The 25,659-nt window shown below is 44.1% G+C and overlaps 1 protein-coding gene across 1 annotated transcript in view; it reads left to right on the top strand.

Annotated features, from left to right (window-relative positions):
* The window catches only part of DDRGK1 (DDRGK domain containing 1), a 51,860-nt gene extending 29,221 nt beyond the window's left edge, over positions 1 to 22,639 (top strand). The window contains exons 5-9 of the mRNA XM_039541497.1: positions 10,370 to 10,492; positions 13,063 to 13,101; positions 17,436 to 17,492; positions 18,781 to 18,829; positions 20,777 to 22,639. Of these exons, the coding sequence (XP_039397431.1) occupies positions 10,370 to 10,492; positions 13,063 to 13,101; positions 17,436 to 17,492; positions 18,781 to 18,829; positions 20,777 to 20,949 (441 nt within the window). The 3' untranslated portion in view covers positions 20,950 to 22,639. The remainder of the gene's footprint in view (positions 1 to 10,369; positions 10,493 to 13,062; positions 13,102 to 17,435; positions 17,493 to 18,780; positions 18,830 to 20,776) is intronic.
* Positions 22,640 to 25,659: the final 3,020 nt, after the last annotated feature.

Here is a 25,659-nt window from a genome sequence, read left to right as displayed (position 1 = left end):
GTCCAAACCAAAATCAGGGCCCTGTTGTGTTAAATGCTTGACAGACGCAGAGACAGTCCTTGCTCTCACAAGCTTACAGTCGAAATAGACAAGACAGACAAAGGGGAAGTGACTAAGCCCCAAGGTCACACAGCCGGCCAGTGGCTAGAACTCTCATCTTCTGATTCCCAGTCCAGTTGTCTGTCCACTACTCCACACCGGCTGCTTTTGTGGTATAACTGTGCCATTAAAGAGTTGTCTGGTCGATTTGCTGTGACAGTGAATGCTGACTTAGACAGCCATCCAAGGGACCAACCAGAAAATGCTTGGCCACGAGGGAGTATACTTAATGAAAGAGGTCCTATCAAATTATAATGGGAACTTTGGTGAGGTATTCCAGATTGATCTCTTAGGGGAGGAGGCTGGTTATCAGAAAGGCTTCTTAGCCCAGCGTTCACTGTAACTTTAAATCCATGTTGTGTAGGCAGTAACAGACTCACCAAAGCTGGCAGGCTAGACTGCAGCAGCGCCTCCTGGGGTATTGAAGTGTGAATACTTATTTCGGAAATCTTTAAAAATGAATATTAGTGGGTGAAGTAAAAGCGATTAGGAAAAGCAGATACTGGGCATACGTCAAAGCTTCTGTTAAAGTATCCCTTCAGCTAGGGGGCTGGAAGGCAGGCAGTTCTTCCGAGTCGTCTCTGAGCAGCAAGGACCACTGTGGTGACAGCTAGTGGCTAAGAACAAGCTTCATATTCTCTCAGGCACTTGAGCAAGCCGTACAGAGGCTTCAGGGCATGCATCCCGGGGTGAGTCTGTCAGATGTCAGGCAGCATCATGCGTTGCATTCGCACCTACCAGAGGGGCCAGAATATACCCTCTGAGTCAATCGACTGGCATACTGGGACGAGGATGCTGATTTGTGTCTTCCTGCTTGCAGTAAGCCAGTTTATTTTAGTTGCTCAAAATAGGGGTTGTGTATGTTGATATCAGAAAAGATGAGTCACTTTGCCTTTTAACACGCTGTGTTGAATGCATAGAACATAGAGTGTAGGAAGTCTTTTAAAAGTGTGTTTGTTATCCCAAACTTTACATAAGGAAACTAACAGAGGACTCCTAAAATGCTCTCATTTTTCTTCCTAAACAGAATGTTTCCGCTCTGGTTATCCGTTGAAAAATTCCTTCCTCGCTCTGAGCTACTCTGATGTGCCGGTACATCAGTGGAAAGCTTCTGGGCTGTTAGTTTTTTATGAATGATGAGAGCGTCATCCAGACTTATTGTAGCAGGGATTAAGAGAGCAAAAAAAACCCAAGTGTTTTGGAAGGGTTTCTATATATATTCTTGTATTTCAGGGAATAAACAACCTCTAACTCATGGGGCTCAGGAAGAAACATTCTCAGTGAGCAGGTTATCCAATAGCAACCCACTCCACAGTTTCTTGCACCTTCCTTGGAAACAGGTGATACTGGTCACTGACAGAGATGTGACACTGGACTAGACAGAGCATTGGTCTGATTCAAACAAAACCTTCTGATTTCAAAATCTGTCAACAAACGCAACCACCGCAGCAGGTGGATTTCTTACCGGGAAGGCAGTTTGTTCAGTATGTGCAAGGTGTCTGAGAACAAGCTTCCTTAGCGAGGACAGAGGCGGTGACAAGGGGTATATTGCTTTCCTATGTTTTCCTATGGCTTCCTTTGTTCCCAGTGGCAATACCTTTAACTGGTATTAGCATGAAAGCTGCTTAATAGAGTCCAGTCAACCAGTGTAGAGGAGCTGAGTGGTAGGTAGTGTGGAACTTTACACAATGATCTCTTCATATAGACTTTGCCACATTAAAAGGAAAAGACCAAAGCAGTCTTTGCAAAATTCTACTCACCCAAAATGAATCAAATACCATTATTTATTTTTTTTCATTGTCGTTCATAGTTAAGTGAGAGGGAAAAGATTTTTGTGTCTGGGCTGGGGTGGTTTTTTTTGGCAGCTTTGCAAGGCTAGGGAAAAAGAAGATGAATAAAGACTCTCAGGCTCCTGAAAATCCCAGCCTAAACAGAACTACTATGGTTTTAGTCATGTATTATTTAGAACAGTATCTTAATGGATCCTTTCAGCACTTTCCTTCAATAGCTTGTAACTTTAGTGGGAACAACAGGTCTACCCACTAGGCTGGCGCGTCAAGAGTATTCTACTGCCTTATGAAACTCTCACACGGTTTTTAAGCAAATGAATTCCATTTCGTCTGAGAGAGAACAGTAGCCAAATAACCACCAAATGCTCTGAACTCATCCACAAAGCAAGCTACTCTGGCCACATGTAGCCCATGAGTTGAGTTGGACATCTGTTATAATAGCTGCTCTTCCCGGTTTTGACTCTTCTCTGAATCTTTAGCAGGAAGTGGGACCATTCTAGCACCCTGGCTTTTTACCCAAGACTTGTTAATCAAAAGCTCCTGCTCCAGTCAGTGGACAGAGTACTGTTTACAGGGAGGATCACCATAACAGGAATTTAACCTGTTAGTATAGGAGAATGTAAGACACTGGCTTCCTCACCAGCCTGAAGAATTATCACCCACGCCACGCTAGTCTTCGGCTCTTGGTTCTGGGCTCCACTTATTGTCCAAATGGCCACAGACCCTCAAAAGACAAACAAAACCCCCAGCTGGGTCTTTCTACCCAGCCGTGATGTCCAGGGCTTACCATCTGGAGTCTTCCTCCCTCAGGGACTGCTGCGGGAGACTGTTGCTTCCTGCAGTCCCCCCTCAAGGGAGCCGATTGCTAGCCTTTATAGCCACTCCCTTCACAGCTAAGTCTGATAATTGACCAGGCCAGGCTGGCCCTTACAGAGGCAGGTCCACCCTCTTACAGCCAGAATAAAAGGAGTTGGGTAACTGTATGCCCAACTACACGTGTTGTGCTAACAGAGGGAGGTGTTCCCTGCACAACACTGTAGCTTTCGGGTCCTTTTACAGACTTGGCCTATGACATCAAAGGTCAAAATATTAACCTGTTTGACCCCTTTATCTTTCACAAGGGCCAAGGAGAGATGATGCTGTTTGCAGACTGCCTAAGCTAGAATGTGCCATTCGTACTTCCCTTTTATTTAAAAAAAAAAAAAAAGGGTGGAGGGGGAATTATTGCCTACCAGAAACTTAATGTCTGAAACCAAGTCTTGTGGGCAGCACACCACACTGTTCCTACCCACCTACATCAATTAGAAAATGGAAAGGCCAAATTACTAAAGGTTTATGCAACCAGAGAGATTGATTAGTCACGAGTTAAAAAAGGGAGAGAGGGCAGTTATGGTGCTTTGTATCTCCAGCTGTGCATTCAGTTTGAGGCAGGTGCTCTTGGTACGGATGCTTCTGTTGCAGAGTCATAATCCCAAAAAGCACAGTGAATTCAGAATTAAGAGTTTAGCTAAGAAATTGTACTGAGTCTTCCTGATGTCCTGATCCTTGCCTCAGATCCATCCAGTTACTCCTGCAATTCAAGGTAACTCAGCCATCTGTCCTTAGGGTTTTTGTGTTTTTCTTCTCATCGATTTCAGGGAAGATGTTTAGGAGCAGGGATGAAGGCAAGTAGCAGTCATGGATGTGAAGGGGAACGTATTTTGTACATAGTGTTAATAACTGTTTCATGTAATATAAATTCTAACATATGAACCCACTATTTTTTCACATGGACACTGTACATGCCAGAGGAGCACCATGATTTATACATGCAAGAGAAGTTTTTTAAAGGCTATTTTCCAAAGGAATTAACAAACGAGCAGTAAAACTCAGTGAGCTAGTTGAGTTACCCTTAGAATTTTTTCCTTTTGTGTGCATCTTATAGAGAGTTACCAAAAGAGATTTCCTTTCCCTAAGAGTTGACATTCACTTCCTGTAGGGGATGCTGTTCTTTTGGCCTGCCTAGAGAAGTTAGCTACACCCAAAACGTACAGATAGATTCTCTCCAGTGATCCAGACAGTTTGATGGCCCACGAAAGTTTGTCAAAAGTTAGGGTGATTCCTGATTGGGTTACTGTACTTACAGTTTACAAGATCCAGTCACTGGATTGACTTGATTATAGACGCCCTGCAAAGTATTCACTTATAATCTCATCTTGTCTATTAACCCACTGCTCTGAGTGGTTTGAGACAGGCAGTTTAATGAAAATTGAGAATCTTGAAGATAAGTGAAATCCCAGAATCGCTCTGATTTACCTTTAATAGGCGGATGGATAAATGCCGTCCATTCCTTCTGGGTAACTTTTTTTTTCACAGCATTGCATAAAGCTTAGCTGTAAACGGAAACTGCTCTTTAATAGGAGTCATGGGCACTGAAATCTCAAACTTTGTGAGAAAATGAACTCACTGGTGCTATTTTAAATGTAATTATTTATATATATAAAAATAAAATGTGGTTGCCCCTTAGCTGCAATGTTGCAAACTAGAGAATATATTTTTAAATTTTCTAAGTTTCCTTTCCAGTGTTCTGGTGACCTGATTGGCTCCGTCTGTGAAAAAGCTCCTTTATGATTGGTATTGACTTCAGCGGTATCTTACCCTGGGGATTTCCCTTTTACTCTTGGAGTTTTTTGGTGGTGAAATGGTTTACCGACCGACACCTTATCAATGAGAACTAACTTCCTCTGATGTTGCAAAACAGCGCCCTTCGTGAGTAATCTGCAAAGCTTTTGTGTAAAGAGCTTGCGTTTCTGTGCACAGCGATTTTGTATGTTTTGCTCCCTACAGCACCAGCAAATCTACAGTAGTTTGAAAAATCGCATACAGCGTGTGTGACTGAGACAGACATGTAACTTCATGCCTGTCCTGTAACGAAATATTATATTGGAACAGGATGTGCTGCCTGAAAGCAAATTCCCTTTGAAACATGGCTTGCTGTAATAGAAAAAGAACCCCTCTTCCATTGAGCTAGTTTTGTGTATTTAAAAAAATGTACCACTGCAGGATTGGGGTGTTCGAATCAGTGCTGCAAATAATAAACCATGTCCATATTGCACAGACAAGGCTTTGGTCAAAATTTCTGGATGGCTAACGTTAGGCTTCTAATGTCATATTTCAGCACCTAAATAAAAATAGCCTGATTTTTTTTTTCCCCCCCAAGTTGCAGCTGCTCCCACTGGGGTTTTGGGGCACTCAGTGCTTCTGTAAATTAGGCCATTTAGATTTAGTCTCCTAATTTGATATTGAAGACCCTAATTTGAAGCACCCAGCTTTGAAAATTTTGGCCTGTATTTTTAGCCTGTGTAGGGCTGCAAGTGATATCTGCAAACCACTTAAATGTTGCCCATATGCTTTATTTTGTCAGTATAAACTTTAATTTTAAAAAGCGCAGCCTTCTTGTACAGTTGTGGTGGGAGGATGTATTAAATTCACATGCATCTACGGAGTTCACTTGGACACTCACAAGCTAAAACTGCAATGCGGTTTCAGTTTGTGGCTATTTTCAAGCATTCATAAATTTCTGAAAATTTCCCATGCTTAATGTTGGCAGGAAGGTAAAGTTACTTAGAACGTTTGAACAAAATTCCTTTTGAGCAGGTCCCATTATTAGAGTTAGGAGTGAAAATGTGAAATACAGAGGAACTCGGTTTGGGTTTCAAAAATATTGCCCGACTCCTAACCTGTGCTCCCTGCTGATCCCCTTCCATCTCCCTTCCAATCCTGTACCGTCAGGATGATAGACTAGATGATCATTAGTAACACCGAGTCCTTTTCATCCATAGATCTCAGTGCTTTCCAAGAGATCAGTACCATTATCCCTGTTTTGCAGTTGGGGAAACCGAGGCAGAAAGCGAGCGGGAAATGACTTGTCTGAGATCTCTTAGCAGGCCAGTGGCAGAGCCAGGAATTGAATCTAGGTCTTCCAAGTCCCATCCAGTTCTCTGCCCACTTGAGCATGTTGCCCTGTGGCTTTATTTCAATTTAGATGGTTTGCTGAAGAAGGGCCTAAGTTGAGAGCTCTGGTTTGAAGTCTACTTCACTGGATGATGTCCCTCTTGCTGCCTCACTACCCAGTTACCATCATCATCCAGCTAATCCTCTTGGGGCCAGGATCCTCCTGGCATGTACAGCAGGGGGTGATGTATATGGCACCGCAGAACTGTGCAGCGCCTCACAGGCCTGTAAGAGGCCAGAGGTCAGATTCTGTTCTCCCGTGTTGGTTATAAATCCAGATGGACCCACTGACTTCAGGGGAGTTCCTCTGGTTTGATACCGGGTATAAGAGCAGGGTCTGGCCCGACATCCCTTACCCCCCCGATCAGACTTCTAAAGCAATGGAAACAATAGACCAAAATGGATTTGAAGAGGGGAGAAAGGAGTGTGGGTGAGGAGAGAGAGTAAACAATGGAAAGGGAATATACAGCATAGTCAGCTTGTCGGCTGGCAGAGTTTGGGTGGAAGAAGAGCATGCAGTGAGCAACGGCTGTGCAGAACAAATCAAGGTAGAAAACAGTGAGTGTTTGAGGAAAAAACATTGCAAACACTCCAGAGATTCAGTGGGAAGGTGCTACACCTGGCTGAGACCACGGAGACGCTGCAGAAAAATCCCTGATGCCATTAGCCCCATCCTAGTAAAGTGTTTAGTGGGTCCTGGCAGATGCACAGCATGTGACTCCACGTAGGACTGGTACGACAGCAGGAAATGTGGATTTTGCCAAGTGTTTAGAAGGGGGGTGGTTTACAGTCTCTGAGGGAGTGTGAATTTATACCAGGATCTGAGAGACTTCCTTCGAGGGTGAAAAGGATTGAAATGCTTCATAAGTAGGCTAGGAATTGATCAGAAGAAATACTTTACATTTGTAGAGAGCCCAAACATGGTGTCATGTTGAGGCTGAAGAGGACTAAGATGCGACTGCTTCACAGCAGAAAAAAACACTGCCAAGGTAAGCAGCGGCAGTTACCAAATTTCCTTAGTGCTGGGGTTTTCCCACTCCCCGCCCATCCTTTAAGGGAGGTGGCCTGTCTGTTCTCTCTCCACGCTCCCTGCAGCCTCACTTGAGAGCAATAGATCTGAGATCAGGCCGAAATAAATGACATAACCATACTTTGCTTTTTTCCAGGGGGTTAATTTCGCTTTCCTCCCTGAAACGTTTTCATTGGTTGCCCTCGTGTGTTTGAAATCCTTGGGAGTGAGGCAGGCAGCACCATATATGGCCACTAAACCAAGTAGTTAAGGACTGATCTTAGCGCTATTTCATAACGTGGACCACTTCTACAGGTGGATAGATTCTCCTGTTGACACCTCCCCGTCTAGTCCCAGGGCCGCCCAGAGGATTCAGGAGGCCTGGGGTCTTCGGCTGCGGGGAGGCCCCCACTGCCGAAATGCTGCCGAAGACCCGGAGCGGAAGAAGCTCCGGGGGCCCGGGCCCTGCGAGAGTTTTCCAGGGCCCCCGGAGCAAGTGAAGGACCCCACTCCAGGGCCCCCAAAAAACTCTCGTGGGGGCCCCTGCAGGGCCCAGGGCCTGGGGAAAATTGCCCCACTTGCCCCCCTCGGGCGGCCCTGTCTAGTCCTGGGTCCACGCTTTCCACACAGCAGCTGTAGTGCTTTTGATAGGAAAGAAGGATATAAAGACAGCAGTAAGAGAGGCAGGTGAAAATAAATGTGTGTTAATGTAATAGACAAAGCGGCTTTGCTATATTTTTTTCCCCCCACATGTCCCATCTCAGTTGTTTGTTGCCTCTGTCAGTGAATTTATTGGTATACAAGCCCCTCTCTTCTCTCTTTACAGTTTGGGTCTGTCCTCAGGTTTGATCATGGTTGAATTTACACCAAAGAAATGCATGAAGCAGCTGAGCAGGGAGATGTTGGGTTCTTGTTTTGTTCAGTTCAGTTGTTCAACAAAGCCTCTGGAAATCCCGAGTGTCCTGCACTAGGCTAAAACTAACAAGCATGCCGGCTTGAAGGCTGGCGGCTGCTGCACTGTTGTTACCAAAGGCGCTGCCCAGACCCCCTGGAAATGCTCTGCTGATCACAGTATGTGAGCTGTAGGGCTGAGAAGTAAATGTAGGTCAGCTTGTAATGAGTGACCAAGGCAAAAAGACATGGGACCAAGAATGGCGCACATTGTCAATCTCCTCGCACTGAGGTGTTTTCTGCAGTGTGCTGGATGTGGAAATACTGACACTAACATCGTGGCAGGTTTTAGTCCTACTGAAATCAAAGGCGCAGCTCTTTAGACATGTGAGAGAGAGACTGGGTTGGTTGGTTGGTTTGCTTGTCAGCCTCTTTTAGAAACAGGAAAATGATGTCTGACGGTTGTAAATGGGCCAGTTATCTTTTGATTTTTGCAGAACAACCACCTGGAAATTTTGAAGGACTCTTCAACTCTTATCACTTCCCTTCGAAAGTGATGTCAGGTTTTTTGTGCTTCAAAATTCTACATAGTGTTTGAGTTGCACGGATGTAATAGGGACAGAGCTGTGAAGGACTTTGATGTGTCTCAGTGATCTTAGATCAAATTGGCTCAGTTTACTAGTGAAGAAGAGCTCTGAGAGCCAGGCTGGGTTTTTTTTTCAGGCTCATGCGCTGCTGCTAATAAAGATTCTGCAACAAGATCTAGTTAATAACCTGTTTGGTGAGGCAGGACCCAGAAAATAATCCCACTCCCTCTCGAAAGCTGTGTTAAATCTGCAGCAATAAAAAGCAGTAAAATCTTTCCCATTTGACTCTGAATGCACAAAAGGATCAGATCTGGTAAGAAATTAGATGCTTTTTCTTTTTTTTTCCCCCAGTCACTTTTTCACCATACTTACTCTTCAGGGCCACACTCCCACAAGTTTCAGAGGGGTAGCTGTGTTGGTCTGTATCAGCAAAAGCAACGGGGAGTCCTTGTGGCACCTTAGACACTAACAAATTTATTTGGGCATAAGCTTTCATGGGCTAGAACCCACTTCATCAGATCCCTGGAGTGGAAAATACAGTAGGCAGGTATAAATACACAGCACATGAAAAGATGGAAGTTGCCTTACCAAGTGGGGGGTCAGTGCTAATGATGCCAATTCAATTAGGGTGGATGTGTCCCACAAAGGACTCTGCTGGGAGTCTGATTGGGCAGTGCTGAGACCTATAATAATTTTTTGGCTGTCTCTACTACAGCGCAGATGTTTTTCCTGTGCCGTGTTCTAAGGGCCCGATCCTGTCTCTTGTAGGGTCTGACTCTGAACAGTGTCCCTTAATACATATGCTAATGGATTATACCTCACGATAGGACCTCTTTTTCTGTGTACATTTTATTGATGCAATTGTTCAATTTCCCTCCATTTAAGGAAGCTCCTGCTATATAATACCAGTGTCAAAGAAATGCTGCATCATTATTTCAGTGTGGAATGGAGAAAACTGGCCATTAGCAACAGGCATGCATCAAATTGTGCTTCAAAAATAGCCTAATATGGTGGTAGTATTTCCTCCTGAGAACACTCAGGAAAAATGCATGGAAAGCAGCAAAATGGTGTGCTCTGAGCACGAAACCCCTGCAATCCCATCCTGGCTGTGCCCCGGATTTTGCTGGGCAGCCTAGAGCGAGTCACTTAACATGCGTGCCTCTGTTTTCCTGTCTTGTTAAATGGTTGTGATGCCCCCAGCACAGGGCGGTTAGGAGATTTAATTACTGATTGTGCACCGCTTTGAAGATTTAAAATGCTTTACAAGGCACAAGTAGTATTAGTGACTACAAATGATTGAAAGGCACCAGAATGTGTAGTTTTTAGCTAACTAGAGTGAACTGCTCACAGAGGAACTTTATTTTTCTCTCCTTATAGCCAACTCTTAAGTTCTGTTCATAAACCAGGCAGTTAATACAGCTCCTTGTATCTTTTACATATAACCAGTTGAGTAGTCTGCCATAAAAAAAAAAACACATTTTTTTAAAACCTTGTAATAGGCCTGATTCTTCATTCTCACACTGGTGGCAAACAAGTAACTCCACTGACTTCAGTCGTTACTCCTGTTTTACACCGGTGTAAGTGAGAGCAGGATCAGGGTCAGTAACTGAAAATGGATAAGTTGCATCAATGTATGGTTTGGGGGCAGGGACTTCCTGTAGCTTGCACTGCAGAAGAAATGTGCTCATGCAAATTGAGGAAGCAGTTCGCTATATAAAAGTGTCTCTCTCCCCTTCATCAGATCTTTTCCGAGCCAGCCCAGGAACGGCTGACTTGACTGAGACAATTACTGTATTAAAAGAAGGGCAGAGGCAGAACTGCTTTTGAAATTAATGATGCGATCAAGGGAGGGTTTCAGAGTTTCAGTTTTCAGAAAATCCTTCTTTTCCTGGCCTGTCCCAGTGAATCTGATTGGCACCCAAGTGATCAAGTAAGCAGGGTCTCCGTTAAACTAAACCTGGTTCAGGGAGGAATGACTTGAGCACTTCATTTTTCTGCAGGAAGAGGAACAAAAGAAAGCAAAAGAAGAAAAGGAGCAGAGGGAGCATGAAGAGTACCTCAAGCTGAAGGAGAGTTTTGTAGTTGAAGAGGAGGGTGTCGAAGAAGCAATGACCGAGGAAGAGGTATGTTGTGCTGTCACTGCAGCCAGAATTCCTGGCTTCCCGTCTAGCTTCCTGAGACGGAATAGATTCAGCTGTTTACATTGCCCTGGTTGCATTTTATCCCCTTATTGTTTTAAAAATCAAAACAGAAAAAAAAACCATCCAAGCCATTCTGAATGAAGTCCTGGGTGAGTTACTTCTAAAAATGCCACTTGGATGGTGTGTGCTGAGTGCACATAAGGAATTTTTTTGCCTTTAAATGACAGATCTTGTGTATAGTAAATGTGATCCTAGAGCATTATAGGAGAACATTAGAATTCTTTATAGCCACCTTTAGATTTAGAGAGAGATGCGAAGGGGCAAATTGAGCTCACGTGGAAAGGAGTGCAAACCCCCAGTGGGGTTCTGCCTGCTGACAGCATTAGCCTAGGGGTTCTGTAATCCAAATGCCTTCCTAGGGTTAGAAACCCTGCAACACAAGCGCAGAAAGTGCTGCTAGAAGGGCAGGTAACAGTGGAAGAGAGCAATTCCGAAGGCAGGGGTTGATGCCAAAATAGCTGCCAAGTATGTTTTAAATCCAGCTTCAATCTCTAAGGGGCTGAATTATCACTAAATCAGGGGAATGAAACTGAACTAAAGCTGATTTTAAAACATAATTTATTAAGTGAAGCATTAAAGTGCCCATCTCTCTGGTGTTTCTGGTTGTGTGGTGTTAGAACTGTACACTCTGCAATGGAAGTGACTGTTGCTAATTCCTTACCCTCTGCATAGGACTGTAGCACTCTATGATGGTTGCATACAAGCATGTCTTTTGGATGCTGCTGATAAAATGTGGTATTTCACATTGTGGTACCTGAATTTTTTTCTTAATGCTGCCACTGTGGAAGGCAAGATTCTCATTCATAATCTATCAGAGACTAAATGGTTTGCTTTGTTTTAATGTTAAGTGCTATGAAACAATGACGGGAATGGAGATCTCGCACTCCAAATGTTTGCAGCTGAATGCATTTGATGTTAGCATGACATTTTTTTAAGTGTCAAAAATTCTTACGCTGCTGCGACCCCAGTTTGTTCAGTGGAGTGGCATCGGTGTAAATCAGATTGGTATTGGTGATTTTTTTTTCTCTCCCTCTGTCCAGCCACCCACTCCAAACCAAAGGAGCATTCCTCATCATGGCTCTAAATTAGGACCAGTAGAAGTCATGCCACGTTAGTGATGGTGGAATAGGTTTTCAGAGGTTCAAAGGGCAGTTTGGTGCCAAGCTCCTGCTGAAAGTTAGTTTGACTAGGGTGCCTAACTCCTATCTGTTCTTTTGTAAATCTACCCTTACTGTGCCATTGGCATTTCTGAACTTACGAGTAGTAGTGTCTTACAGCAGCAAAAAGTGGCTAAAACAGACTTTTTTTCCATCTGTTTGTAAGTTACATGCAGCGTTAAGCAGCTGTGCCAACTATACCACGGATGCTCTTGGGAGATCAGTTACAGCTAAGACAAAATTGTCCCATGATCAGCTCCCTTTAAACAGGAGTATATAACTTGGTCACATTAATTTGCCCCCCTCCCACCCCCGAACAAAGGAATCTGTGGTGTATAAGATCCTAGACCAGGATGGCTATTGTATGTAAATGGGAGCAGAAAGGGACTTTACTTGCTTAAGATGGAGGTTGGGGCCTTGTTCTCAACATAATGGTTTTTTTTTTATAAAGTACATATTTCAAATGTCTGTTAAACAAAGACATTCCAAGATACACATTCCAAGTGCTAACGTGGCTGGAAGGCTGTAGGCTTTCTGCCCTGTGCTTTGAGGCATCCAGTATCCTGCTGCAGTCACGTGCTCTGTCACTGGTTATTGGTTACCAGTCAATTATTGGTTACCAGCATCCTCAAGCTTGCGTGTCTAGAATTAGGCACCTAAATCTGTAGTTAGGCGACTAATATAAATGACTTAATTTCCAGAGGTTCTGAGCCCCGGCATCTTCCATTGACTTGAATGCAAATTTTGTTTGTGCAGGGCCTTTGATGATCACGCAACTTTTATTTAGATGCCTAACTGTTGATTTAGATGCCTAATTTTAGGCATCCAAGTTTAAAAGAAATTGGCTCCAGTTTCTCTTGTGTGATGAATAGTCCAGCCTAAATTCTGCCCTTGGATGCATCTGAGCGGCCTCCCATTGATATCACTCCACACCCTGCCCTTCACACATCCAGAGGGCAAGGTCTGGTCCTCGGTGTTTGTTACTTACTAGAAGGTGCAGAAAGTAACTTGGTCTCAACGTGAATGTGACACACCACCATAGACATAAAGAAGACAGAAATTGGATATTTCCACTCTAGTTGGACAGTATAAAATATATACTTAATTTAAATACAGACACCTTGAGCCTTGTTTTGATTTCAGATAAATCAGTGCAAATTCGTAGATGATGTTAACTCCAGTTTTACACTGGTGCAACAAATGAGAATCGGTCTCTCGTACAGTGCCTTGTATGATTGTCTGTTTTACAATCCTTGTTTCTCCATCAATATGCAGACACATTTGATTTGATTTCTGTTCATTTGAATTAATAACTGTTTTCCTTGCTGTATCCAGTCCCATAGCTTTCTAACGGAATTTATCAACTACATTAAGGTAAGCTACCATTCCTCTTTCTTTATATCCAGTGTGTGTTCCTTTTAGTTATTATGAAAACATTTTATTGGCGGAGAACTGTATAAAGAAGGAAACCCTTTTGTTAATATCTAGGTGGATATTTAATAAAACAAGTATGGACTTGAACAACAATGTGTGTTTGCTCTTGCAGCTCACAAATGTGTGAACAGTTGCTGGAGTAGTTCCTCCTTCTCTTTTTATCTCGTAGCCATATTTTGGCACTTATATGCACATCTATGGCTATTGTATCCCAGTCACTGTAGTCAACACGTGCTCCCAGGAGTTGAAGTGGTACCTTGGATACTTAAAGTAAAACTCCGGAAATGTTGACATAGAATTTTACTCTCCTGTTTGCTTTGGGATAGTGTTCTAGATAGTCCAGTTTAAGCAGATCACTTTAGGAACATGTAATTTCCTTTTAGAAGTTATCAATAACGGAGCATTTCATTCCACCTTTAAAAGACCTTCATAGTATAATCTGGACTTGACAGCAATGACGTCTGTCTTAGGGTCTGTCTACCCTGCAGTTGGAGCAAAAGTACACGTGCCATAGCAGCATTGATCTAGCTCAAGGACCAGTAGCAGTGAAGCCGCAGCAGCAGAGGCTGGCTGCCGTGTAAGTACCCAGCGCGGGCTTGTACAGCCCACGCTGTTGCTGCATCTTCACTGCTCTTTGTACTCGTGCTCACTAGATCGGCGCTAGCTCGGGTGCTGAATTCCACCTCTGACTGCACTGTAGACGTACCCTAGTCCTTGTAGTAAAATTTCTGAGTCTTGAATAGAAAAGTTACTATATTTTTTTTTTAAAAAAAATTACCTAGCCAGTTTCTCGGTGCCCGATCCTGGTGGTTGCCCTCAACTCTCATAGTGGTGAGTGGTAGTTGAGGACACTCCATACCATGCAAGATTCGGCCCTGAGTTTGCGAATGTTGAACGCACAGTAATGATTTTATTTATTTATTTATTTATTTTAAAGTTTAATTCACTGGTTCCATTGCAGTTTAGTTCCCCTCCCCCCACCGCCGAGTGAGAATGAGGATTGCTGAATTTATGTGATGTCTGTCGCACCACATGCATTTTTTTTGATCCTCTTGAAACACAAGCACCGTAAAGGTCACATAAACCTCTCACTTGATTTCCTCTCTAACTTCTCTACCCTTGAGATGCGTGGCAGTGTCTTAACCTTTACTGAGGTGTTGTAGAAAAGATCACTCATCAGGGTGTCTTAGGCTTCCTTTTAATGGCATTGGGGAGCTTCATTTTTAAAGTTTGGGGTATTTGTGGTGATTCGCGCTTTCCAATTAAAATAGAAGCCTCAACTTACATTTTAACTGCCATTTACATTGTCTGTCTGAAACCGGAGAAACAATAACAGTGTGTGACTCTGAGACCTGAAAGCTAAGATGCTTGGTTCATGTGAAACCATAAACTCAGCAAGTGGGACATAAGCACATACGAAAGGCTCTGATTCAGGAAAACATCTCAATTGAGGAAGGCACTTAAGCACGTGCGTTGCTGAATAGGAATGGACAGCAGGATTGGGAGCAATATTGTCTTTAACATTTTTAACTTTCTCTTTAGCTTGAAAATATACTTAGTTTAGAGAAGACACGGGCAGCATGCAATCCCTCCTACCTGGATATGTTGTTGCTTTTTCAGAAGGAATGACTTCTCTGCTGAAACAGTGCTAATCCGGCAGTGTCAGTCTGAAAGCGTCTGTCACGTGCTCTTAAAGAGCAGCCGATGCCTCAACAAAAAAAAAAAATTGTAATTTAACCTTTCTGTTGAGGAAGCTGTTCTGCTGGTGTCCGTTTTTGAGTGGAGGCAGCTTGCTTCATATTTTATTCTTAGGGAGGTTTTACATGAAATGTAGACTCTCTTCGGTTTGTTTTTTGGGGTTGGGTTTTTGTGATTAAGATTGGATTTACAATGGACCCAAAGGGAGTGAGGCACCCAGATCCCATTGAAATTAGATGAAGTTTGAGTGGCTAATTCCCTCAGGCTCCTTTCAAAATCCCTTGGTTATTAAATTCATCTGCAGCTCCTAAAGTCTCAGGTGAGTGTGTGTGTGAGTGTGAGAGAGAGAGAGAGATCAGTGCCGAAAGCATTTCCATTCCCCAGCAACCGACTGTGACGTTACAAACTGGGGTTCAAAGCCAGAGCTGTGCAGGCCACTTCACGAAAAGGAGGACTCTGTGGGCCCAACTGGTACCTTGCAAATTAATTGGCAGTTGTTTGAAAGCTGCAGGGAGGCTCGGATCATGGGCAGTATTCCCACTGGAGAAGGATGAGCAGGCGAAGTGCTGGTGAGGCAGCCTAAAATGCAAAGAGAAACATACACCTGCACCTCAGACTGTGCCTCAGCCCATTAAACCATTTCCACTTGGACTTCCCATTTCAAACCTCTGAGCAGCTTCCGGTGGCTGCCAGTTTGTTTTTAAAAAAGAACCTGTTGCAAAAATACCAAAAGAGGCTGCGGGATAAATCCTGAGTGCACGTAGGCACTCGCTCTCTCTCTCGCTCAAAATCCTGCTCCCCTTGCTCACATGAATCCTCCCCTTGGTTACGGTGGGATTCATTGCGTAAATAACCGGAGCCGGATTTGGCCCTAAATTACAGTTTCTGGCCCCAGCTCAGCAAAGTACTTAAAGCACATGCCAGCCTATTGAAATGGATGGAACTTCAGCATGTGTTTTTGGAAGTGAAGCACATGCTGAAGTGCTCTGCCGTGAATCAGGCCTCGAGCTTCAGTGACTGTATTTCTGCAAAAGAGAACCTCGATTTCCTAGAATACCAGCCATGAAGCGATTTAACCTGGAAAGCTTCCAGTAAACTCTTTCAGTAGTTAGGGGATGTTTGTTTTTAAAGGAAGATTTAAATCCTCTTTTCTCATTTAGTAAGAGGTCGGGGGTTGGGTTTTTTTTGTTTTGTTTTTTGTTTTTGTTTTTTTTGCCCCCTATCCTTTAAAATGAAGATGTGATGATCCATAGCAGTTCCCAGCTCTGAGAACTGAATTCCATAGACTGGTTTCAGTTCTGTATCTTCAGTCCATGGTAGTCAGTTCTCTAGCTTGGCTGTATCTAACTTCACAACTAGTAAGTCTGTGTGGGTTTTTTTTTTGTTTTTCTTAATGAGAGAGGGCATGACTGTATACAACCTGTTTATTTCCCAGCTGTCCATTCAGGTTAGAGTTGCTGTATCCTTAAATAAGTCAAAATATAAACGTTATCATTCTGAAACTGTTCTGTCCAATTTAAACGTAATACTTGCAGCTGAAATTATAAAGCTCCCCAAGATATTGCCGTCCCACCATACTGGAAAGAATAGTGGCCTGGAACTAAAAGAGAATGATACTTAGCACCTCTATACCCCTTTATATTTAGAGTTCCTTACAAGCATTAATGCATCTTTACAGTGCATTTAGATAAATGAGATATTAACCCCTTTCTACTGATAGGGAAACCATGGCATGGAATGGTTGAATTCCCATTTCACCAGTGCATTGTACGACTCCAGTCTTCTTCTGTGTAACTCCCTCTGGTTACATCAGTGTAAGTCTAGAGTAAAGCAGCGGTGAATCATATACTAAATGACTTGGCTAAGTCACACACAAAGTTCGGACTAAAGCCAATTAGAAAATTCGAGAGTTCTTTGCTCCCAGTTCTGTCCTCAGTCCATATCGCACTGCCCCTCTGACCGAGCACTAGGAGTACATCTCTAACTATGAGAAACTAGATAAGGGATTAACTTGCTAAAGAAGGTCATTAAGGCAACAACACTAGTGTTGCAGGGGGCTGGCGGGAGGAGCAGACAAACCGCCCAAGAGCTTAGTACACCAGGAGGTCTGGCCCAGTTCTCCTTTTTTTTTTTAAACGTAATTTGCAACATCCCAAACTGAAGTGAAAAGGAATAGCTTTGTGCAAACTGAAAGCTTACGTTAATACTGGTGGGGAAAGATACAGGTTGCAGGAAGAACAGTCAGGCTCCTTTTTATGAATAGCTGCACGTCAGTAGTCCAAAATGTTTCTGCTGATCTTACCTCTCTAAGAGTTTGGTCGTAACAGATCTTTAGAAACACATGCAGTGCTTCATCCGCAGGTGGAAAAGAGCCTCAAATTTCTCCGTAAGCAAAACTGATTTAAATAAATAATTCAACTCAGTTGTTTCCCAAGCAGGAGAATTTGTTAGGAATTGCAAACTTGAATTCTAGTTTCTCTCCCACTAGATGCATCTTGCATATTTCTGTGGCCAAACAGATAAAAAGCGAGTCCCCATTCTCATCAGTGGCTTATAACTCTTCTTTGTTTCCATAGAATGCAAAGGTGGTTCTTCTGGAAGACCTGGCTTCCCATTTGGGGTTAAGAACCCAGGTAAGCATTACAAGTAATATACCAACACTAATAATGGGAGTGTGGGCAAATTGGGTAATTTCCATGTGAATCTTGGTGGTCCTACTGAAAATACTTGGGTTTTGATTGAAGTTCAACAGAAGGAGCACCCTAGCGGAATTCATTGGAAGAGCCATCCAGCCAATAACTTCATTAGCCAATGAGTCCTTGCCGTGAAGGAGCAGGCTCAGAATGTCTTGTACCCCAGCAGTTCTTGTTGGCCTCTGGAGCTGTATCCGGCACACGCTTGCATGCTCTCTCCTGGGATACTTTGGGCTACAGAGTCACATAAAATATAGCTACAAGCATGGTCGTTGTTGGATAGGGTGGAAGCTGCCCAGATGAGTGGGGAAAATTACAACATTGGCCATACTGTTTCATGTACAGTAAAAGAACAGATAGTAGTTATTTTTGTCCCTACACTCATGTTTTGCTGGCATTTCCCCCACACAGTGCCCCCTTCCCCAATTTATAGCCCGCTAAATTCTTTTTAAATGGTTACATGTTTTTAGGCTGTGTTTTCTTATTAAAAACAAGCAACCTCACCCCTGCAAAAACTATAAAGAAGCTTCCAAGGGAAATCTTGACCTTACATTGTACCTTTTGGCCTCTGTCCTCCATTTCTCTTTCTTCTCTCCTCCCCCCCCACCCAACCTCCCCCAGTCTACATTTGTCTCTCTTCCTGTTCTGCCTTGGCTCTGTCTGCAGTTTGGGGAGGGGCCATGTATTTGATTTGATTCTGACACGCCGAGGAAACCCTTGGAGTTACCCCACGGATAAATTGGGCATGTTACCTTTTGGGCCAGTGGAGAACACAGCAGACTTTGCGCAGAACAAATATATTTTCATTACTGTATTTGGGCCAGGTCCTCAGCTGGTGTACATAGGCATAGTTGCATGGTCTGGCCCTTTTATTTCAGTACACATCCACCCTTCTTTGTTAATGCTCAAGAGGTCTCTCTGCAATCCCCTTCCATGAAATATCTGAATGCGAGAGGTATGATTAACATAAGTTTGCAAGAACAGCCTCTTGTGGGGAGAGAGCTATTTGCATACACCGGGTTACAGAGGCTGACCGCATCCTGGCTAAGACAAAACCTTGGCCCGATAACAGGCTTATCGGTTGCATTTGTGTAGAAATGCTGATATGCATGTTTCTCCTAAATATTCTGCACTCAAGAATAAGACATGAAGCACAATCTCTCTGATATGCCTGGAAATGTGAGATCTCTCTTCTTTTAACTGGTTCTTTTTCCTACCCCTCCAACAGGATGCAATTAATAGAGTACAAGACCTGATGGCAGATGGCACTCTCACAGGTGACAGTGGAAACGTTATGGGTTTCTGTTGAGTTGTTTAATGTGTTAATAGATGATGCAGGAAATGCATAGGACCCCTAAGCCAGGTAGTAAGAAAATGCTTTCTATTTAATTGATCCTGTAATCACCAAGAACTCCTACTTGGCTTGATCAATAGATATATTAATTACCCTAATTTCAGCTTTGAAACGTGGTGGTTTAAAATGGACTGCCATCCTGGAGAGGCGCTCTGGCATTTTTGTACCTGATTGTTGTTGCGGTATAGAATTAAAATAATACACCTTCACCCCCCGGCAGAGTCTCCGCATCAAGGCCTGTGTATCATTTCAGTTCTGCTGAAGCACTTGAGCTGCCTACAGGCATTGCTGGGCTGCACAGGTGTGAATTTCATTCTCGCTGAGAGCTCAATTATTTTTGCAAAGAGAAAAGTCTCGGCGGAATCGTGTAGGGGTTTTTGGGTAGTTTGCAAACCTGTTTTTAGAAAACATAACACCTAGAGCCCAGAACAGGGACTGTCACAGGGCACTAGTCCTTGGGGTGCATCCAGGCTATCCCAGTGCACTTGTTACAGTTCTGGGGGCCTTTAAAACGGGGAGTGGTAGTTGTGGATCACATGCCTGCCCTTAGTCATGTGCCCTACAGGAAATTGCATATATCGCTTCCTGCCTCTTGACAGGACAGAGGGGTCAGGAAAGGAAGTGGGCGGTGGCTCTCCACACCTGTCAGTAGGAGGCTAAGAGGGAAACAGCAGCAGAGAGCAGGAGCTGGTTTGGGAAAAGCCTCTCCAGGGGTCTGGGAAGCAGCGGAGACAAGGACTAGACAAGACTGTTAGGGTTGCTTTAAATCTTATTTCTAAGTTAATAAAGAAAAACCCGAAGCGCCAAATAACCAAAACAAAACAAAAAAAAACCCGGAACTGTGCAGCTGTTGAGATTAGGATTTCCCTTTCCTCAGCTGGTGGAGTGGCCTACGAACTCGACTGAGACACTGCCAGCCTGGAATCTAATCCCTTTGTAAAAATTAAATTCAAATAGTTTCTAGTTCTACAAGTGTCCATTAGAACTTCGGCCGGTGCTTGTCCTCGTATCCCTATTTTTAAGTTGGTGTCCCCTGAATAGATACAATTATGGTAATAGCAAGTGTTGTTCATTCCTGTCATCATTTGACGGCTAGGAAAAGGTATTGTCTGAGTTCAAGGGAGCTAAATTATCTGAAGGACTTGAAGAGGGTTTGCTACAGGGGGCTTTTAGTATTGGCAACTTGGGCTACAGTTGTTAATGTGTTACTGTCTTCTTGCAATAAATACTAGCAGTACACTCCTTTGGTTTTATTATTTATATGTGTTGTTCTGCTGCCTCTCAGCCCAACCGAGACTATTCTCCTGTGAGCCCCGGTCATGGGCCAGAACCCCGATGTGCTAGGTGCTGTACAAACAGAACAAAATGACATTCCTTGCTGCAAATTGTTACAATCAGAGTATAAAACAAGAGACAACAGGTGGATACAGGCAGATAAGGGGTGCAAGGAAAAAAAGAAACAATATTGATCAGATTGACAGGCTCTGGTCTTGGCACACCAGCAGCCTAAATGTTAAGTTCTTTGTAGGAATTGCAGCAAAGGAATTCTACCACCTAAGAAACACTCCCTGCCCCCAAGTCCCAGCTGTCAAAATAGACGAGACAGACCAAGTAGGCGAAGGCACAGAAGTGTGTTTCCCAAGGTCACCAGCAGGCCAATGGCAGAGTTAGGAATAGAAGAACCCAAGTCTCCTTATTCCTAGACCAGTGCCCCTGTCTGCTGGACCACAATGCCTTGCTAAATCTGGAATTTAGTTTGTGTGCTGTAAATGTAGTCCCTGAATTAACCAAAGGTGTGGGATCATTAATGTCTATTGGGGAAACGTAGTTAGCTTTGAAGTATTGACTCCAGATCACGTTTGTCTTCTAGGTGTGATTGATGACCGAGGAAAGTTCATCTATATCACTCCAGAGGAGATGACCGCCGTGGCTCAGTTTATCAAACAGAGAGGACGCGTCTCCATTGCAGAACTGGCCCAAGCAAGCAATTCCCTCATCAACCTCCAACCTGACAGCAGAGCTGTCACTCAGAGCACGGCGTGATAATGCATTTCACAGTGTGGGAAGATACTGCAGTAGAGTAAATTAATAACATGCAAGTCATTAAAAAAAAATCCCTGTCTATTCATAACCGTGAAAAAGAGATGTGGTGATTACTTTTAAACATGAACTGCAAGACATTATCCAATGTTTTGCTTCTCAATTGATTAGAGTAGATAATCAGAATAAAATGGAGCCACATCTTCCTTTTTTTCCCCCAGAGGACACTAAAAAAGAATCCAGGGCTAAACGACACACTCTGGTGCATCTGTGGCTCTGTGATTTCAGTGACTGCCCTGTGGACGCATTAGAGGGTGGAATTTAGCCCCAAGTGTACATAAAAGCGCAGACAAACTTTTCAGTTTACTCTGAAAGCTCAGAGCCCTGTGTGGCTGTGAGCTGGACGAGCTTGCTGGGTAATTGTATGCGCCCTACCAATGAGACCATTTTGCTTCCAAATCCCGCGTCCGTGTCACATACAGTTGCTTTTGAAACTGCAGTTGGCATTATCCAGGCTAGCTATCCAGCTGTACTGTGTTATACGCCTCGTTTTAAGGTTTTTTTCTGGGCGTGCTGGATACAGGCTGAAACAATAGATCTATGCAGATGACATTTTCAGATTTTACTGTATTATCTAGAATTGATGTAGAAGATAAAAAGAAAACTATATTAGAAGTTTCCCTCTGTTCTGGTTGTAATGATAACTCTTAATATAGCACTTCACAGGTTCAAAGAACTTCAGATGTTCTCTTGCTTAAAAGCCTTTGCCAAGGAAATCCCTCTGTTTGTTTTCTTGTTTACATAATGCCCAAAGTGTGGCAGGCAGCCAAAATGCACTCTTGTGTCTGCAACCAGAAAGAGAGAAACACACAGAGCAAAATGAACATCTCCAGCTTACTGTACAGATCAGTCCTAATTATGGTCAACCTTGTGTACCCTGTTATATCCTGACCTGCCTTCCATGCGAATGCAGATGCCAAGTCAGTGAGACTGCACGTTCCAGACATGTAACTACTAAAAGGTTTGGGTGTTGTGGATTGTTTTAAAAAAATAACACAAGGGGGGAGACTAACTTCCAGGACTTTCGAAGTGCATTTGTTGCACCAAAGAGAATATTTCTAAGAGACTGTTGCATCATTGTAGCTTGAAATGTTTTATTGGGAGGTGGGAGCATTTATTGCCTATATGAGAATAATTTGCTATATAGTCAGATGGGTGCTTTGCTAATTATCTTTCTTCAGCTATAAACACATTGTACTTCTGACTCTGACATACAGTAATTAGGCACTGGGTTTTGTCCTTACAAAACTTCTTTTTAGGTCAAGGTAGAACTGAGCTGAATGGAAATCTTGCTGTTCTGATTCGCTGTAAATGCGATGATGTAGCAATAACAACACGCAAATGAAATGTTTCTGTTAACAACACCATTCCTGCCAAACCTACCAGCTATGGAAGGCAACGTTCAGCTGTAATGCTGCCTCATGTACCTGATATGAATGCTGACACATTTCACCACCGCGCAGAGGCAGGCAGTCACCAGCAGATACATTGGATGATTTAAGGCTTTTCAAAGTGTCCGAATTATTCAGTGTTGGGTTGGGGTTTATGCTGCCGCTATCTCTTTTGTTTTGTCCTGTCCTGATATGGACTGTTTTCCTAGTAAAATAAATACAGTGGGAAGAATTGCAAACTTTTGAGTGTGTGTGAGGTTTTTTTTAAACAACTTGTGAGTTGATTTTAAAGTTAAGAGAGTGAGTAACAGAAATCAGGTCAGATTTTAATACAGCAAAGTAACTCCATTGAATCCAGTAGTTATTCGAAATGTACATGCAGTTACTCAGGATGTAACAAATCAAAATCACGTCCATTGTTCAGTGCAAGCTTCCTTCTGCAGCTCTGCCTGTGTAACTTGTCTAATGGAAAGAGGCCTGTCTTTCTTGTCCGGAATGTCTTTGGAGCAATGTCTGCCAGTCAGAGTGGTTTTGTGAGGTGCACCATCTTCAGAGCCTTCATAAATATTACCTAATTAATCTCTTAGATCCCTCATATGTTTGGTATTGTAGTTTCCTTGCACGTCTTTACCCAGAGGGAAATGCTCTGATGGAGTGTTTTGGGGCTGAGAAAGCCGTGGCAGTTGTAGCACAGCACGGTCAGGAGCAAACATCTAAGATCATGTCTATTCAAATGCTAAAATTACTTCCGAGGAGAGCAGATCTAAGCAGGGCTTTGGAGCTGTGCTCCGGCTCCGCTCCAGCTCCGCGCAAAAACCTGCAGCTCCACTGCTCTGCGCTCCAGCTCTGGGCTCCGCTCCAAAGCCCTGGATCTAAGAGCTGAGAGGTTTATTTGTTTAGGATGAAATGCATTCCACCGTGGAGTGTCCTGGCAAGGTTCTCTGTACCAGCTCACCCTCTCTTTAACCTCTTACTGTGGGGCTTACTTGGTGCCCGGGCTTGCTGCGTGAACTTTGCTCTTTCACTGTTGTTTTTTAATACGTTGAACAAGCGTGTGGTTGGTCTGTGTACTCGGCTGTGGTGCATGCCACAGGGCCAGGTGCTTCAAACTCCTCTGAAAAGCCATTTTTTCAGAGCCACTAAATTCATTGCTCTGACTTTTTTCCACTACTTCCCTGCTAGTAGTTATGGCACGTGCATGACCAGTGGACAGCCTTGTCTGCATTCAGTGGCACAGAGCATAAACAAGTTTGGCCCTGAAGTAATGAAGGAATTTGAAGGTCTGTTATAAATTATACATATTTGATCTAACACCACCCCGTTAGATCAAAGGCTGAGCAAGGCTCTAGATTGCCTTTACAGATGGGTTTAGTTTTGGATTGCAGCACAATCAGCTTTGTCAGCTCAAAGAGGTGCATTGGTGACCTACTGACCTAGTTTGCAGGGCTGCTAACCTTCACCAAGACCTACGGGTGAGTCTGTGCAGTCTCCCAACCGAGGCTGTGCCTGGAGTCCAAGTTCTGTCCTGTGCTCCACAGACTACTTACAGAACGAGAGCAAAATAACAAAGATGGAGCTAGGCACCCGTCTGAGTTCTGTGCCCAGAACACCCCACCCCAGAGAGATGTAGGAGGAATGGGGGTCTTGGGGTTGAGGTGCTGGACTATGACTCAGGAGGCCTGGGTTTGATTCCTACCTCCCAGACTTTGAGTGCCTCTTTAATCTGTGTCCCCACTATCCATAGGCTATTTTGGCTCTTCGGGAGCTTGGTTCGAGATTGGGAAGCAATCCTGGCTGGTTTGGTACTAAGGAGCTCTAGAGGAAAATCTCATTCATAATTTCCCTTCTCCGGGGAGAAGGGGAGCCCCTCTGTCAGGATTCTGGCGGCTATATCCAGAGGAGACAAAGGAAGGGGTGTCTGGGGATGGTGCCAGCCTGGGGTAGCTGAGGGGCTGTGAGGGGGTGCCCAGGAACCCTGCTACAGCTGCACTCCCATTGCCCTCCATTTAAATAAAACCCTGATGGACATTCACAGGGAAGAAGCTTTGTTGCCATGGAGTTGAGGCTGAAGGCTGCCAGCAGTGGCCTGCCTGCCTTGTGCCCTTTAAACTCCAGGCAGCAAGTCTCAGAGCCCGGGTCAACTGACTTCAGCTCACACTGCATGGCTAAAAATAGCAGTAGGGATGTTCCTGCTTGATCTGAGCCCAGCCCCCGCTCCCCACCGGCGTTCAGAGCCCAGGCTCCAGCCCGAGCGGGAATATCTACAGTGCCACTGTTAGCCCATAGCTAGGGTTAGCACTTGGCCATATTTGACCAGCCCGGCTGAGGGTTTGTTTGGTTTGGTTTGGTTTGTTTAATGGATTTGCCAGAAAAATAATTTAATCTGCCAGGTTTGGGGACTATCGAATGTTAAAAAGTTTCAGAGTCCAGCTAAAGAAGCTGCAATGTTCCTACTTCTGCAGTGTCAGCAAGAACCAATCAAAACTGGTGGAAATACAGCAGCTGTCTGCCCACCAACACACAAACACACTGTGTGTGAGCGAGAGGGTTTGAGCCACTATAAGTGGCTGTTGAAGGGAGGTGTTGTAGTTGCCTTGGGGTTGAGGGAGTGGTGAGGGTTAGGGGAGGTGTTGGTTTTTTGCATTTCAAAGGTGGTAACCCTACGCATAGCCCGAATCAGTTGACCCAGGCTCTGAAGTTGTAAATATGCCCAATGGCCTGTGATGGGATGTTACATGGGGTGGGATCTGAGTTACTACAGAGAATTCTTTCCTGGGTGCTGGCTGGTGAGTCTTGCCCACATGCTCAGGGTTTAGATGATCTTCATATTTGGGGTCAGGAAGGAATTTTCCTCCAGGGCAGATTGGCAGAGAACCTGGGGGGGTTTCGCCTTCCTCTGCAGTGTGGGGCACGGGTCACTTGCTGGAGGATTCTCTGCACCTTGAAGTCTTTAAACCACGATTTGAGGACTTCAAAGCTCAGCCCTAGGTCAGGGGTTTGTTACAGGAGTGGGTGGGTGAGATTCTGTGGCCTGTGTTGTGCAGGAGGTCAGACTAGACGATCATAATGGTCCTTTCTGACCTTAAAGTCTATGAAACACACTTCTGGGGGTGGTATTTGGTACAGTGTAGACATACCCCAGGATGCCTGGCTAGCTGGCTGTGCACGTAGATAGCCCACGCTCCGAACCCTGTTACCCTCATCTGCCCTCTTGGTTTGTGACACCCACATGTGGCATCTCAACTCAAGACGGTAAGCTCCT

This window comes from Mauremys reevesii, linkage group 5 (assembly GCF_016161935.1).
Source record: "Mauremys reevesii isolate NIE-2019 linkage group 5, ASM1616193v1, whole genome shotgun sequence".
In the NCBI taxonomy this organism is placed as follows: Eukaryota; Metazoa; Chordata; order Testudines; family Geoemydidae; genus Mauremys; species Mauremys reevesii.
Note: the sequence above shows the minus strand (reverse complement) of the source record. Positions and strands in the feature narration are given on the sequence as shown.